The 15,733-nt window shown below is 37.5% G+C and overlaps 1 protein-coding gene across 1 annotated transcript in view; it reads right to left on the bottom strand.

Moving 5' to 3' along the window:
- The window catches only part of PIEZO2 (piezo type mechanosensitive ion channel component 2), a 206,138-nt gene that overhangs the window by 100,450 nt on the left and 89,955 nt on the right, over positions 1–15,733 (bottom strand). Inside the window, exon 4 of the mRNA XM_087961504.1 lies at positions 13,902–13,944. Coding sequence (XP_087817630.1) covers positions 13,902–13,944 — 43 coding nt within the window. The remainder of the gene's footprint in view (positions 1–13,901; positions 13,945–15,733) is intronic.

Raw genomic sequence — 15,733 nt, 5'->3', positions numbered from 1 at the left:
AAAAAGCTTAAATTCCAAAGGAATGCCCTACCATTATTATTCTCTAAGAAGGTTTCTAAATGAGAGAGACAGCAGGTATGGCTAAGGCATAGAAGAGATCATTTAAAAGGGCAACTGTTTCAGCTAAAACAGCTCCTGATGCCACCCAGATACGTTAGAGTACAATTCTTATCATTCTCAGCCAACATGACTAATGTGTATATTAGAAAGAGAATGCAAATATATTTTGCCTTTATACATGCTAACTAAAGTCCGAGGCTTGCATGCAATGAACCACATAAAAATTATGGCAGATTAGATATTCCTATTTATTATGTATTATAAAACCTCACAGCTGAAAAAATATTATGGATATAGGATGTCATATAGAACTTGCATCATAGATTTCTATGGAATTTCATGGCAATTTTTAGAAAATAATTAAACGCTTAGATTCCTGTGTTGATTACATAAAAACAGTTCTACTTCTACATGTTTTTAAAGATAACTTTGGAAACTTGGCATCCTCGTGCATATCCTATCACTACTTTTATTAGCTGTAGACTGTTTTTTTGTATTGAAATATTTGAAAAGTATGAAAAGACAAAGGACAATTGAATTAAAATGCAAAATATGTACCTTAACTGTTGCGAACTCCATTGAACAAATAAAATTGTTCAGAAGTCAATCCCATTTAATTTAATTTTCTACAAGTGAGTTTTCTTTTTCTCTCTCAATACAATATTGAAGCTATTAAAGTCAACTTATTAAACTTGGAACATTAATTTAAGCTATCAAAAGGTCAACAAAAGGTTAACACCTAAACTATGCTACCTCATTAGAATATAAGATATGTCCTTTAGAATGGGAAAATCACCTACACACTATTATTGAGTAAGGTGATTAGAATAAGTTTGAGATTTCTAGACTTATATTCCAAAATCAGAGAAAATCTTATCAAAATAATTTATAGATAGTACATGACTCCAGTGAGAGTGACTCTGGGAGGGAGGGAGAGAAGGAGGAAGGGGGGAAGCAGGATGTCCAAGGTTCAAAAGCTCTAGAATTTAATGTTTATAAAAATGGGAAAGAAACTATTATAAAATCAAAGTAGGCCACAGTTAAGTTTGCTGGGTATGTTCACTGAAGGTAACAATTACATAAATCTTAAAAATTAATGATTTATATGCTGATACTGGCAAACAATGTGATACCTTGGAGGAGGCAATTTATTCTCAGATGAGTGGAATAATAAATTTTGGGGTTCAGAGACAGCAAAAAATAGTAATCCTTTCGTTATACTTTCAAACAGGTTCACTCAAACTATATTTTTTTGAAGCATGACAAGATTTTATATTTTTCATCAATCAAATAAATATGGTAAATAACTGCCTACTTGTTACACTCAGATATGGTAGGATGTGTATTATTTATAAACATTTTTAGAGTTGATAAATTACAGTTGAGATAAAAATGTTTAAGTGGTTCTTGAAATTGATATAAAACTTGACTTTTTTTGTATGATGCAAAATTATTTCACATTATTTGTATACTATTTTAAAAAGAAGGAATAATGAAAAGGTACAGTTAGTTGATGTATAAATGTAATTACCAGCTTCCTCTCATATATAAGCTTTCAAAAGGGAAAGAGGAACACAGGAATTCACATCTGTCTAAGGCTACTAATATCTGGGTTAGCAGTTTTTTTAAATCAAAGCACTAAGTACTGAAGTCAGGTAATTCCGTTCTCCATCTTTTGTGGACATACTGTATCAGCAATTTTTAAAAAAAACTGCCCAGGGACAGGTACAGTACTATGCATCATCTATACATAGCAGCACTTTGATCCTGGGATGAAAGAAGAGGCCGAGGGGCAATGGCAGCTGAGCTGAAGTTTCCAAAGGATCATGCCTGCTTGGAGAATGGCAAGGCAACCTTAGTAAGAAAGGCTTGTAGGGTAATTGAGGCTTTGTGAAATGATTCTGGTATGGTAGGGTCTCCTTACCAGAATTCTGTCCATTTAATGACCCCATGATTCAAATTTAATCACCGCAACTGGGGAAGGCTGGGACTGCCGTCATTGAGTGAAACAATTGTGCGATGTCTCTTTAACAAAGGCTTCATTCAACAACTAAGATTTCCATCTCAATTATGATTGTAAGTTGAGAACTACTTGTACATCTCTGCAGAACCACAATCACATACCGACTTGTTGCAAAAGATTTTTGAAGTTAAACTGCATGGAAGAAATTGCCTTCTCCTATTTCTGGCATTTGCAGAAAAATATAAGTAAAAATATGACGTTTAAAAAAGCATTTTAACTCAGCCATTTAGTAATTATAAGATCTTATTTGATACCAGGCCTAGATGGGAATTAGAAAGCAATTTGTCAGGTATGGAAGACAAGGACCACATGTTAAATTATAATCAAACTTATTTATTGCTCATGTCTATGCACTGGAATCTAGTCAACTAATGGTTAACACTATTTAATAGAATTCAAGAGGGTTTGGACTCTAGGTTGTACAGATTCTAGGCTGATTCCTCTTTTGACTCCATCCCCAGGCTCTGCCACTCCTAGTCCTACAAAACTGGGTGCACAGCCTAATTTCAGTTGAGTAACATTATTAAATGTTTGGAGAGAGTGTTTTATAAAAAATCACAGACAGATGAATCCATCATAAATCCATCATTACTGTAGTAGTTGGATTTTTAATCTACAAAAATGTATTTAATACATTGTTTTTGCACAAAATGCATTTTTCTAAATGTATACTAGGTGCATTTTAAGCTATTTTGAGCCAAGCACTGCATTAAACCAGCTACAATGTATAGCAAATAATTTCTGATCGGTATATTCATCAGAGACGTGCAAAAAAGGTCAGTTTTTTATCAGAATTCAGAAGACTTATTAAATGCAGTAGATTATTTTGCTGGCCCCCAAATATCAGACAGAAACCTCAGCCTCAAGCCCAAATATGGGTATGGTGTTACCAATTTTTTCTATGGAAATAAATACAGGAATCTGTTAGTGTACAATTAATGTAAAGGAAATGAGGTTCAGAGATAATCAACTAAGGTTATATTTATGAGGCACAAATGTAATATGAATTATTTCAAGAACATTATACCACACTTGTCTAATAATAATGCTGCCAAGCATTATATATCTTTTTATCAAAAGCTTTGGGTATCTTGTATAACAATCTCAGTATATGAATATATATTACCACTGTTTATTTTTTGTGCTCTGTGGTCTCTTTATGATTTAGTAATTAACTAAAGTATTTGGAGTTTAATTCCATCCCAACCTGGAGATTCTGGGTAATATACAAAACAGTAAAAATATCAAATAATATTAAGAAAAACAAACAAACCTCTTCACAAGTAAGATGCCACTTACCTAAGTATGAATTATTTACCTCTGGTTTTTAAACTGCAGCAAACAAACATTTTAACTATGTTCAGTGGAGCACAAAAAATTCCCCATCCCAAATTATAATAATACAAATACAGAAGTTTTAATTCTTCTATTGAACTACAAACTCTCTATACCATTTCCTTTATGCCAAGAAATTAAACTGTAAATAAAAAAAATACCACAGGGGAAAATACTACAGTTGCTGTCCTTGGACAACACTGATATGAGAAGACTTTATGAATTCAGATGAATGATGATGTGGAAAAGAAAAGATAAGCAATATGTTCTTGCCTAAGTATTGTTTTACCAAAACCAATTAAGAAACAATCAATTTGTGGACAGTAATATTTCATTGAACTTTGACGAGAGATTATTTTTTTCAATCATAACTTCTTAACATGAATTGCAGCGAAGAGGACAGATTGTTTTGACACATAGTCCGAGTTATGGAACCAGGACACATAACTTTTTTTGATTCATTAGATTTACCAGCATATTAGGTACATCAATATTCTGTACTTGCTTCTAGTGGTATTGAAGTGCTTCATTCATTCTTTGTACAAAAATATACTAATTTTGCAAAACTACAGAAAAAGAAAGTAATTGTAAGCTGAGCGCCTTGTTCTGCTTTGCTGAAACTGACTTTACTTTTTGCCTTGAAAGTTTTATACAAACTTTGATGAACTTCCTGTTTATATTCCTATAATCCCACTTGCTCTACACATTTTCCCATGCAGAAATCTTTTCTGGTTGCTTCTGAATACATTCTGTCTCCATAGTTGCTTCACATGTCTTTTTAAATTATCCTATGATTGTAAAATACTAAAGTCTGGACTCATTTAGACATAAACTTTCCAGCAGACTACAAAATCAGTTTTCTACAAAGGTAAGTTGGATTCAAATGTACATTGCATGGGCTATGGACTCAACACTTAAAAGTGAAGAGTTGATGAAGTCCTTAAAATAGAAAGAGATTCATTTATTACTCATACTTCATTCAGCATATGATACCATATGCCTTTGGTGATCTCCTTTTGCTTAAGTTAAACCCAGTATTATATTATGCTTCTGCCATAAGTAGTTTACTTTTGTTCTGACCCAGCTGAATTCCCTGAGAGCAAACACAGATAAACTCAGAAACTCAAACTTTCACGGCTTTAATCCACAAATAAACTTCTTTGTAGATAACAGATGTCTTGTAGCTAATTAGTCCAACAAGAAAAACCTTGGCAGAAGTTCTCAAATAAACCAGAGTCTTTAATCACACACTGAATCCTTCAAGCATTTTTGCCTTTTGGAAAAGCATTTTTGCCTTTTGCAAAGGCAAAAACAGTTTGAAACCAGGCTTATATTCCTAGAGGGAGGGGCCATTAATTAGCATTCACCTGTGCTGCTCTTCCATGAATCATCCTGCTCTCACTCACACCTAGCACAGGCTCCTCGGAAATGTCTTCCTCATTGCTGCCGGCTAACCACAACAACTTTAGATGGATATAATATGCTTTCAAGAAACATAGAAGTCCTGGTGAGATAATTACTTTTAATCTATAAAAATGTCTATATTATGTATGAATGTAGCATTAGATGCACAACTAATTGATACCTCAAATATTTCAGAAAAATGTACATTCATGGAGTTTAGTACAAAAAAGCATTATATATATATTATGTCTCACCTGTACCAACAAGGTGAGAAATCCAAATTTCCAACTGAAAACAAACAACCAAGCAAGTCCAGTAATTACAGGGTTAAATTCCTTGAGCCGATAAAGTTCTTGGCAGTCTCACACAAGCTGTCTGCCAAGTCCGACAAGAAAGCAGGAATATAAATCACAAGCTGACACCGCACACAGGATACTACGAAGCTTCTCTCACTAAGTAACACGTTGTCCCGAACAAGTTCCCAGAGCGAACACACCCACTTTTATTCCCTGTGGGGCATGTCAGTCCCTCACCTCAGTCTCTGATTTGTCCTTTCTTTCTGCGTTGCAGCTCATACTTTTGCCTGCGCCGTTGCCTCGCATCAAGCCAGCATTCCTCAGCTTGATCCTCAGTCAGAGGCTCTGATACGCCCTTCTGGTTATCTGCCGACACCTGAGGCACAATCAGGGAGGAAGTTCTTGCCAAGGAGGAAAGTCCTGGGGAGGAAGGCAACTCCAAATCCTCTAACAAAGCAGGCTCAAACCTCAGAGCCAAATCCTCCTCTTCCTCATTGTCCAAGTCTTCGTCCTCTAACAAAACAGGCTCAAACTTCAAAGCCAAATCCTCCTCTTCCTCATTGTCCAAGTCTTCGTCCTCTAACAAAGCAGGCTCAAACCTCCGAGCCACAACATACATACATACATACATACATACATACATACATACATACATACATACATACATATTTGTTTCGCAGGTACTTACATGTATGGTATTCAGCTTTGTTCGGTATTTTCCCACATTATAGTTGTGCTTTAAAGTTGTAGTTGCAGATCTGCGTCTGCCATCATCAGGCTTCTGTATTGTGTCTGTCTGTCACAGATGAACACAATACAGAAGCCTGATGATGGCAGATGAGATTCTGCCGAAACGCTGCTACAACTTTAAAAGCACAACTACAATGACGTGGGAAAATACCCGAACAAAGCTGAATGCCATACATGTAAGTACCCGCGAAAATATATATATGAATTCTGAAGCATTAACCTATATAGTCTAGGCTTGAAAAGGTATATTAGGAACTCATTAAATAGGTTATAAAAGTGATGTTGTTAATCTCAAGAATGTGTCTTTCAGAGAATGGATTACTAAAAGGAAGATGGAAATGTTAAAAAGATTAAAGTAACAATATCAACCACAACAGCAAACAATTTACTTTTAGAGAAGAAACTCATACGGGATAATGATGATGATGATTTATATAGAGTGGTGCTCTATAAATACATCAATAAAAACATCAATTACAATAACAAAATGGAATAAAGAAAACACATTGGAAAACAAAATGAAAATGGCCACTGAGAATAAACAGTTAGCCCCTAATTGTTTCAGTTATTGGATTCAATCGCTTCTGAATACCCTGCCTCACAAAAGGGCTTCAAAAAAGGCCAGCAGAGTTAATCTGATTTGGGAGGAACACTGTTCCAAAGAGCAGGCATTGCCACAGAAAATAAATGCTTCCTGGGTCACTTCAGGTGACACTCTTTAATTGATGAGACCTGGACCAATGTGGTGGGTAGTCAATCAGAGAAAAGCAGTTTGTGAAACAGTGTGGCCTCATACCATGAAGGGATTTATAGGTGACAACCAGTACCTTGAATTGTACCCAGAAACCTATTAGAAACCAGGTCAGTAAAGAAAGCAAAACGTAACATAGATGCACTGAAGCATAATCATAACTGCTTGCACAGCCACATTCTACAACTTCTGGATGTTCTTCAAGGGCAGTCCAATGTTGAATGCATTGCAGCTATCCAGTTAGGAGGTTACCAAAGCATAAATGATTATGCACAGCTGTCCCTGATTAAGGAAAGGGCATGATTGGTACACAACATGAAGTTGTGCAAAAAATTCCTCTGGCCATGGCCTCCATTCCTCAAAGGGTAGGAAGTGGAATGAATTTCTGATTTGCTCTCCTTCTACTGTATACTCTTTTAATGTAAAGAACATTAATAGTAAGTGTGCCTCTTTTGTAATGGATTGATTGCTTTGGAAGAGGGCACTAGACATATCAGTCGAGAACCAACTCTTACACACACCATTGTAATTCAAGAATTATGGTCTTAATATTTTTTACTGAGATAGCAAGGTTTCCATTGACTCAAGTTGAACTCCTGGTAAATTCATGAAAATGTCCACAGTTTTCTTGGCTACAATACAGTAGGAGTTTATATCCTTCCTTCCAATACACCTGTGTGGACTACACAGAAATAATTGAAGAAATTTTAACTTTTCTTCATTCAATGCATATTATCACAGATTGAATTTCTCTCACTGCAGGAAATCTGACATTATTGTAAAGGCAGAGTTAGCATCAGAAACAGTTCTCTCCCCCAAGAAATTCATTTAAATTTCACTTTAAAATGTAAGTATCGTATAACGTGTTGTTACAGAAACTAAATGTATATACAATGTTTTGAAAGAAACACATATGTCTATAAAAATAAGTTACTAAAAATGAACTTTGGTTCAGTTTCAGACTTAAGTTATTTGACATTCCTCTTATTTATTATTTATTTACAGATTTGATTCCGATTCCCTTTTATTATGCCCATAATCCTAAAACAACCTAATAGTATTAACATATTTTTTGCCTAAGAAAAAATAACAGAATTTTAAATGTATATTCCAGCTCTCTAAATTAATCTGAAGCCATATTTATGTTCTCAATGAACAGACTGATACAGATTTGACAACAATGGTATATTCATTGCCTCCAAATAACCAGAGACTCTAATGTTAAGATTGATAGTAAAATCAACAGATTAACAGATTTAGCAGATTAACAGAGTTGGAAGGGACCTTGTAGGTCTTCTAGTCGAAGCCCCCAGCCCAAACAGGAGACCCTACACCATTTCTGACAAATGGTAGTCCAGTCTCTTCTTGAAAGCTTCCAGTGATGAAGCTCTCACAACTTCTGAAGGCAAGATTTGTGGATGATTAATTTGAGAATAGCTATAGAAGTGTTTTTGTAAAATTCTATATCCTCTCAATAACTTATAATAAATACTGAAAACAATTTGAGTGTTCCTGCCAATTGTAAAATGCTACCAATAACTATATATCCAGGTTATGATAAAGCAGTGATAATAACCAGCATCCCAGCATCAATAAATACAAATTAAAATATTAAAAAATATTAATTTTACAAATACTAAAATGCATATTTAAATGATTTTTACAAGTGATAATTAATACATGAGGATTGCTTGAATGAAGGTTATATTATAGACATTTGCTGTTGACCAGATGGTAATTTTGGGAGAGCCTTTGAAAGGAAAATGGCAAAATTAAAGGATTTGGAGTGTGTTAGCTAGTTTTAAAACAAATAAAGATGAAGATGTTAACAAAGAATATGGAAATGGAAAAAAACAACTGAAATTGATGGAAATAACTGGTTCTTTAAAATAAAAGGGATGAGAAAAGGAAATTTCCCCTGTTCACCCATAGTAACCAATCACAGCATAGACTGCCTCATGCACTAGCCAGCACTCTCCAACCAATCAGTTATAACTGTGTTCTGGCTCATTGTACAACCCCACTGTTTCAGCTACTACATTTACATATCTTAATGGTTTCTATGGTAAGAGATGAAAATAGGGTTAAACATAAAAATACTTCAAGATACAAAGAAATGAAAAGGACTAGGTCTATCTGATTGGAAATTCTATTTTGCAGCTTATTTCTTAGTCTTGATAAGTGGATTTGACTCAGAAGCAAGAGAGCTTTAGAGCATGATCTGGGGTTTGGCTGGCCTACTTTCAATGTTATAATAATATAATTTTAAGAATCATTATATTAGAAGTGCCATATTAGAAAAATGGAACAAACTGCCTAAATTTTTTTCTCAGTGTCTCAGCCCAAGAACCCATGTTATCAAGCTATTTCCAGATATCCAAATACATATACTAGAAACAATTAATCCTTGGTGCCCTTGCTACAAAGGGTTCCTTTATTTAAAAAATGTGTATTAAATTAATATTAAATTAAATATGTAAGTGCAAAGGAAATAACGCTATTGGTAGAAGCAGGAACATATGTAAATCAATGGAAGATAGCAATAACAAAAATAGCATGAAATAAAACAGGACCAACCAATGTTGAGAGTAAATATAGAGACTTATAAATATATTTTTATTTCCCTTCCATTATTTCTTTTAAACACATTTGTGAAACATTTACAAAAAGATCTGAATTATTGGAATCTGAGTGAATTCTCATTTGCAAGTTCTCTTTAAGCAGGGGATTATCTTGCAAGTCTGCTGAAACAGAGAATAATTCCTACAGTATTTTTTTGCCCCGTCTTTTCAAAATATATTGTCATCATATACACAATTCTTTCTGGATATGTATCCCACCACTAAATGTGAAAAAATTCCACATATAGGCAATGCATATTTGAGTTTACCTACTTCTTTTTAAGAATCCTTTGTTTTACTCTATTTGACCTTTGCTTACAAATTGAAGAAAAAAGCTCTGGTTTCAACATATTTAACATTCAGCTATTTCTGTTCTGCTGTGCCATTTACTTGACCATAACAGTCTCACCCTTGTATTTTGAATTTGGACTGACTCTTAAAAGTTGAATCCTAGCAACACTCCCTAGTTTTACAATATTTACATAATTGTTTTCATGGTAATTGAAAAATAGTTGAGTCATCTAAATGAAGCAAATAAATGTGTAAATAATAACTATTTAAATAATAGCATGAGAATCAAAATAGTCTTAAGGAGCTCAATATGAAAAAAAGATAAATTGAAGCTGAAATGTTACATATTTAGTTGCAAATAAGATTCATGGGATTTGCTTCTAATATAGTGCTCCATTTTATTTTGTAAAAAAATATTATAGGAATTAATACACACACACACACACACACACACACACAAATAATATAAAAATCCAGCATTTGGCCTCTAACTTCACATTATTTCTAGGCTATGGAATTTTTTTTTAAGTGCCCCCCCACCCATTATTATTTTTATAAATTGCATATTTAATAAATCTTCCTTCTCCTATTTTCTCCACATCAACCCTGTGAGTGATTGGCTCAGCCACCCAGCTTTCATACCTAAGTCAGGACTAGAATTCTTCAATTAAACATACTTGTCACCTATTATATTATAATAAATTACAACAACTTCTCTAGGATTATAAAAAAGGAATTCTACTATCATAGATCTTTTGAAGGTATTTTCAAATATATACCATGCTTACAAAATTGCATCCTTTACATCAGAGGTGTCAAACTCATGTTGTAACAGAGGCATTACATCACATATCGGGACTTTTGTCCCCTTCGCTAAACTGGGCGGGGCCAGGGTCAGCGCAGGATGCATCTGACCCACGGGCCATGAATTTGACACCCCTGCTTCACATTATACACTAGGAATCCTAAATTGGGCTTGCTTACATCCTATGACCATGCATTTAACACCATCAAAAATCAACATCTGTCTATCCCAGGTCTTTGGGAAGGGCTCAATAGATGGAAAAAAGGCCAAATCCAGTCTAAACATCTGGTTGATTGTGCAACAAACCATAATAAGCATAATTTCAAGTTCTACTTTATGTTCATGCTGGTATAGGAGGAAAACAAAGGATGAAGAATATATTGTTCTAGAACAGGGGTGGGCAAACTTTTTGGCTCATGGGCCGCATTGACTTTTAAAATTTGACAGACGGGCCGGGTCAGCACAAGATTTTTTGGGAATCGCCCCCACCCTTCCCCCTCTTCTCCTCCTTCCCCTCCCCTCGAAGCCCCTGAGTCAGGAGTTGCTATCGCCGCGCAGCTCGCACGGCTCCAGTCCCGCTGCCTCGGGAAGGGAAAGGCAAAAGGAAGAGCCGCAGCGGTGCTTTGCAACGGGAGCAGCGGCACCGGAGGCTCAGGCTCAGCGGCTCCTGGTTTTGCCTTTCCTTCCCAAGGCAACGCGGACTGGAGCCGCACGGAGCTGCGCCGGCGGTAGCAACTCCTGACAGCCCCAGCCGGACACCTGAGCGGAGCCCAGGCGAAACTGCCTGTTGCTGCTGCCGAGCACCGCCGGGTCGCCTCCTCCAAGCAGCCTGCCCGCCCACCGGGCTTCCTCTGCCGCGCGGCTCGGGGCCAGGCGCGAGCTCCCACGAGTTAAAAGGAAGCCGAAAGTTGCTGGGAAGTTGCTCGGGTGCTGGGAGCAGGCTTTAAAGTGCCATCCGAGCAAAGTTTAAGCAGCCCGCCCGCCGCCGGGCGGAATCCTTCCTGCTCCTCGGCGGGAAGACGCTTCCAGCCTGCAAACTTTGCCTTTGCAAAGTTTAAGCCTGGAAGCCCCGGAAACCCAAGCAACTTCCCAGCAACTTTCGGCTTCCTTTAACTTGCAGGCGCTGCCTGGCGGAGGGGAAGCCCGGAGCGTCCTCCAAGCAGTCCGCCCGCCCGCCCGCCTGGCTTCCCTCTGCCGCACGGCTCGGGGCCAGGCGCAAGCGCCCGTGAGTTAAAAGGAAGCCGAAAGTTGCTGGGAAGTTGCTCGGGTGCTGGGAGCAGGCTTTAAAGTGCCGCCCGAGCAAAGTTTAAGCCTGGAAGCCCCGGAAACCGAGCAACTTCCCAGCAACTTTTGGCTTCGCTTTTAACTCGCGCTGGCGCCGCACCTCGCCCTGAGCCGCATGGCAGCCCGCTCCAAGCAGCCCGCCCGCCTGCCGGGCGGAACCCTTCCCGCTCCTTGGCAGGAAGACACTCTAGCCTGCAAACTTTGCCTTTGCAAAGCCCTGAAGCTCCGGAAAACCGAGCAACTTCCCAGCAACTTTCTGCTTCATTTTAACTCTGGGCGCTCGCGCCTTGCCCCCGAACCGCACAGCAGCCCGGCTCCAAGCAGCCCGCCCGCCCGCCGGGCGGAACCCTTCCCGCTCCTCGGCAGGAAGACGCTCCAGCCTGCAAACTTTGCCTTTGCAAAGCCCTGAAGCCCTTGAAAATCGAGAGCTTCCCAGCAACTTTCTTCGCTGCTTTAACTGGGCGCCGCACCTCTCCCGAGCCACACGGCGGAGGGGAAGGCCGAGCGCCGCCGGTCGCTCCTCAAGCTGCCCGCCCGCCCGCCGGGCTTCTCCCTCGCCGCCGAGCTCGGGGCCAGGCGCGAGCGCGAATTAAAACAAAGCAGAAAGTTGCTGGGAAGTTGCTCGGGTGCTGGGAGCAGGCTTTTAAAGTGCCGCCCGAGCAGGACCGCTGAGCCGGGAAATGGGGCACCAAGGCAGGGCAAGGCTCCACCAGCAGCGGCTCAGCTTTAGGTGGCTCCAAGCAGCCCGCCCGCCCGCCGGGTGGAACCCTTCCCGCTCCTCGGCGGCAAGACGCTCCAGCCTGCAAGCTTTGCCTTTGCAAAGTTTAAGCCTGGAAGCCCCGGAAAAAAAGGGGATCGGGGGACTCACCTTCGGAGAGGTCGCACTCAAGGTGATTTCGAACTCCCAGCCGAGGCCTTTGCAAATTTCTTTTCTTTCTATTCCCTAGATCGCTTCTGCACTGTTTTGCAGCTTTGGGGCCACGCGGCACAGGGCAATACGCGATTTTTTTCAGGGGCGGGCTGGATTGGACAGACCAATGGCAGCGATTTTTTTTCATTTGGGGCGGGCCCCACCTATTATTTTTTTATAAATTGCATATTTAATAAACTATTTTCTCCACATCAACCCTGTGAGTGATTGGCTCAGCCACCCAGCTTTCATACCTGTCAGGACTAGAATTCTTCAATTAAACATACTTGTCACCTATTATATTATAATAAATTACAACAACTTCTCTAGGATTTAAAAAGGAATTCTACTATCATCTTTTGAAGGTATTTTCAAATATATACCATGCTTACAAAATTGCATCCTTTACATCAGAGGTGTCAAACTCATGTTGTAACAGAGGCATTACATCACATATCGGGACTTTTGTCCCTTCGCTAAACTGGGGGGCAGGGTCAGCGCAGGATGCATCTGACCCACGGGCCATGAATTTGACACCCCTGCTTCACATTATACACTAGGAATCCTAAATTGGGCTTGCTTACATCCTATGACCATGCATTTAACACCATCAAAAATCAACATCTGTCTATCCCAGGTCTTTGGGAAGGGCTCAATAGATGGAAAAAGGCCAAATCCAGTCTAAACATCTGGTTGATTGTGCAACAAACCATAATAAGCATAATTTCAAGTTCTACTTTATGTTCATGCTGGTATAGGAGGAAAACAAAGGATGAAGAATATATTGTTCTAGAATGAGGACAACCATGCTTCCATAATGTTACATCATGTTTTAGTATGATGCCTAAAATCAATCATTCAACCAAATTCAACCATCCAACCATTTTTTGAGAAGGCTATACATATTTTTAAAGAATCAAGCCTAACGTTTTTTATTATATTTAAGATATAACTCTCCTAATATTTTTCCTCTGTATAATTCTCATCGCTTCCAACATGTTTTTAAAAAATCATTCAGCGGTGAGCAACTGCAGATAGCAAGTGTTAAAAAGGGATGGTAATTCAATCATGCAGTGACATACACTGTCTTGACTATTTTGAGCTTCTATGGGCTCCCCTGTTGAAAAACATATTCTTCAGAAATTATGTGGAACTATTTAGAAGTAACATCGATTCTCCATTGTTTTCCTTTTTTATTTTATTTCCTTCTTGCTTTAAAATGTCAAGTTACATCACATGTTAAATTTAAATATATTATACATACATGTCAATATCACTTAAGTAGCAAAATATATAGTATGGCGATAAAAATCAATATAAGTTGCAAAATTAAATTTCCTTCTTAGTAAAACATAAAAATCTGGTGCTCACCTTTCAAATCCAATATGCCTTAGTGCTTTTTCCCATGTCAAACCTGTAGAAAGAATGACATATTAAGTTTCTTTTAGGTAGTTTTCATTTTTCAATGAAGTCAAGAGACCAACTGACTGCACAAGGACATAGTTTTCAATGGATTTCATATGCTTATTTAAAAGAAAGGTTTAATATGGGTAAAAATAATTGGAATTTAAAAACACAAAATGGAAGTTAATTTAATTATGTACAAACAGTGAATACATAATAGCAAAAACATATAGACTTCTGTTAAGATTTGAAACAAAGAACAAGTTAAAGATGGCGGGACAAAATGGGCTATTAAATTTTGAATGTAATATATAGACAGATACATGTGAGACAGTGTGGGAAACTGGTATGAAATTCAGATTGTGTCATAACTAAAGCAAAAACCTTTATAAAATTATCTATTGTGGTATAGGAGAACAAACACATTATCAAAAGTGTACAAAGTTATTTCAGAACAATTTCAGAAATGTTAAAACATATTGGGACATTTTATCAGGCTGGTAGACTTGTGACAAAAGCCAAGAAATTTTTGACCTGCAGCAAAATTATTATATGCTGAACAATGGAAGAATAATGAAATTCCCACAGAGGAAGAATTTCCTGAGATGACAAAGCTGACCTGTTTTATCAGAGGAAAAAAGGAACAAAAACTTTTTTGAAAGACTGGAAACTTTATATGGACTTTTCACTGAAAGAAGGAGAAAAATAAAATAAAATAAATGATACAATGATTTACAGGTTCAAAGATTAAAAAAAGATGTGAATTAAGTGAGAAGCTGAAGGAATTTGCATAACAAGAGGGAGAGGTTGCAATTTGTTGAAGGGAAGTTTAGAAGTCATACTTCATAATTTTTGTTCCTTTTCTTTTTTTCTTGCACTTTTTTTCTTTCTACCATCTTTCTTTCTGTTTCTTTAGATTTGTCTTTTACTTGAAGAAAAATCTTCAATAAATATACAAAATATTGTTTTCATTTTTCTATACAGCTGGCAACCTACGTTAGCTGCTACTTAAATTCATTATTTTCACAGCATAGAAATCCTGACTTTTCTTATATTGCTCAGAAATAAAACAGGCAGGAGGACCAGTTGTTATGATGGAACAATGCAGTGGTGAATTCATACCAAAATTGAACCAATTTAACAAATATGAATGCTTGCCGTGGGTCACAACAGTGATTTGCTTTGGAGCACAGGAAGGACAGCCACGTAAAAACACCAACAACCAAATAGGTTCTTTCAGCAATTGCTTGAAATATATTTTGAAGATGCCAGCTTATAACTCTAGGGGGAAAACACCTGGATGTTACACCATTTAAATTAATCTTCTTTGCCAACCTTGAGCAAAGCTAAGTTGAAATCAGGATACTTTTAAAATTTTAATATTTGTTGCTTTTAGTTGCCATAATAGCAAGCCACCAAAATCCAGATGTCCTCTTTTGTTCCAGGCTACTTTTTTTTAATCTATCCATGTCTATGTCTAGTTTCAAAATCTATATATTACTAAAACTCATTCCTGTAACTTCTAATTGGGCAAAACAGTGCATTAGGGGAACAATTTCCAAACCAAGCTATCTCAAATGGGCTAATTTACAGAATATGTCCAAAATCTGGGACCCTTGTTTCCTATGGAAATGAAAAAGGCAAATGTTATAAATCATTTTATGACATTAAAATTATCATGAAACAGTTTATGACATAATACAAAATGTCATAAAACATTTCCTGTGGTGATGTTTGATTATGCTATACAATTCAACGTGGGCTATTTAAGGTAGATACATCTCTGAATGTATCCCAAC

Source organism: Notechis scutatus, chromosome 3, assembly GCF_049901735.1.
Source record: "Notechis scutatus isolate UNSWTSFEM ecotype Mainland chromosome 3, rNotScu1.2, whole genome shotgun sequence".
Classification (NCBI taxonomy): Eukaryota; Metazoa; Chordata; class Lepidosauria; order Squamata; family Elapidae; genus Notechis; species Notechis scutatus.
The sequence above is the reverse complement of the archived record's forward strand: the minus strand, read 5'-3'. Positions and strand labels throughout refer to the sequence as shown.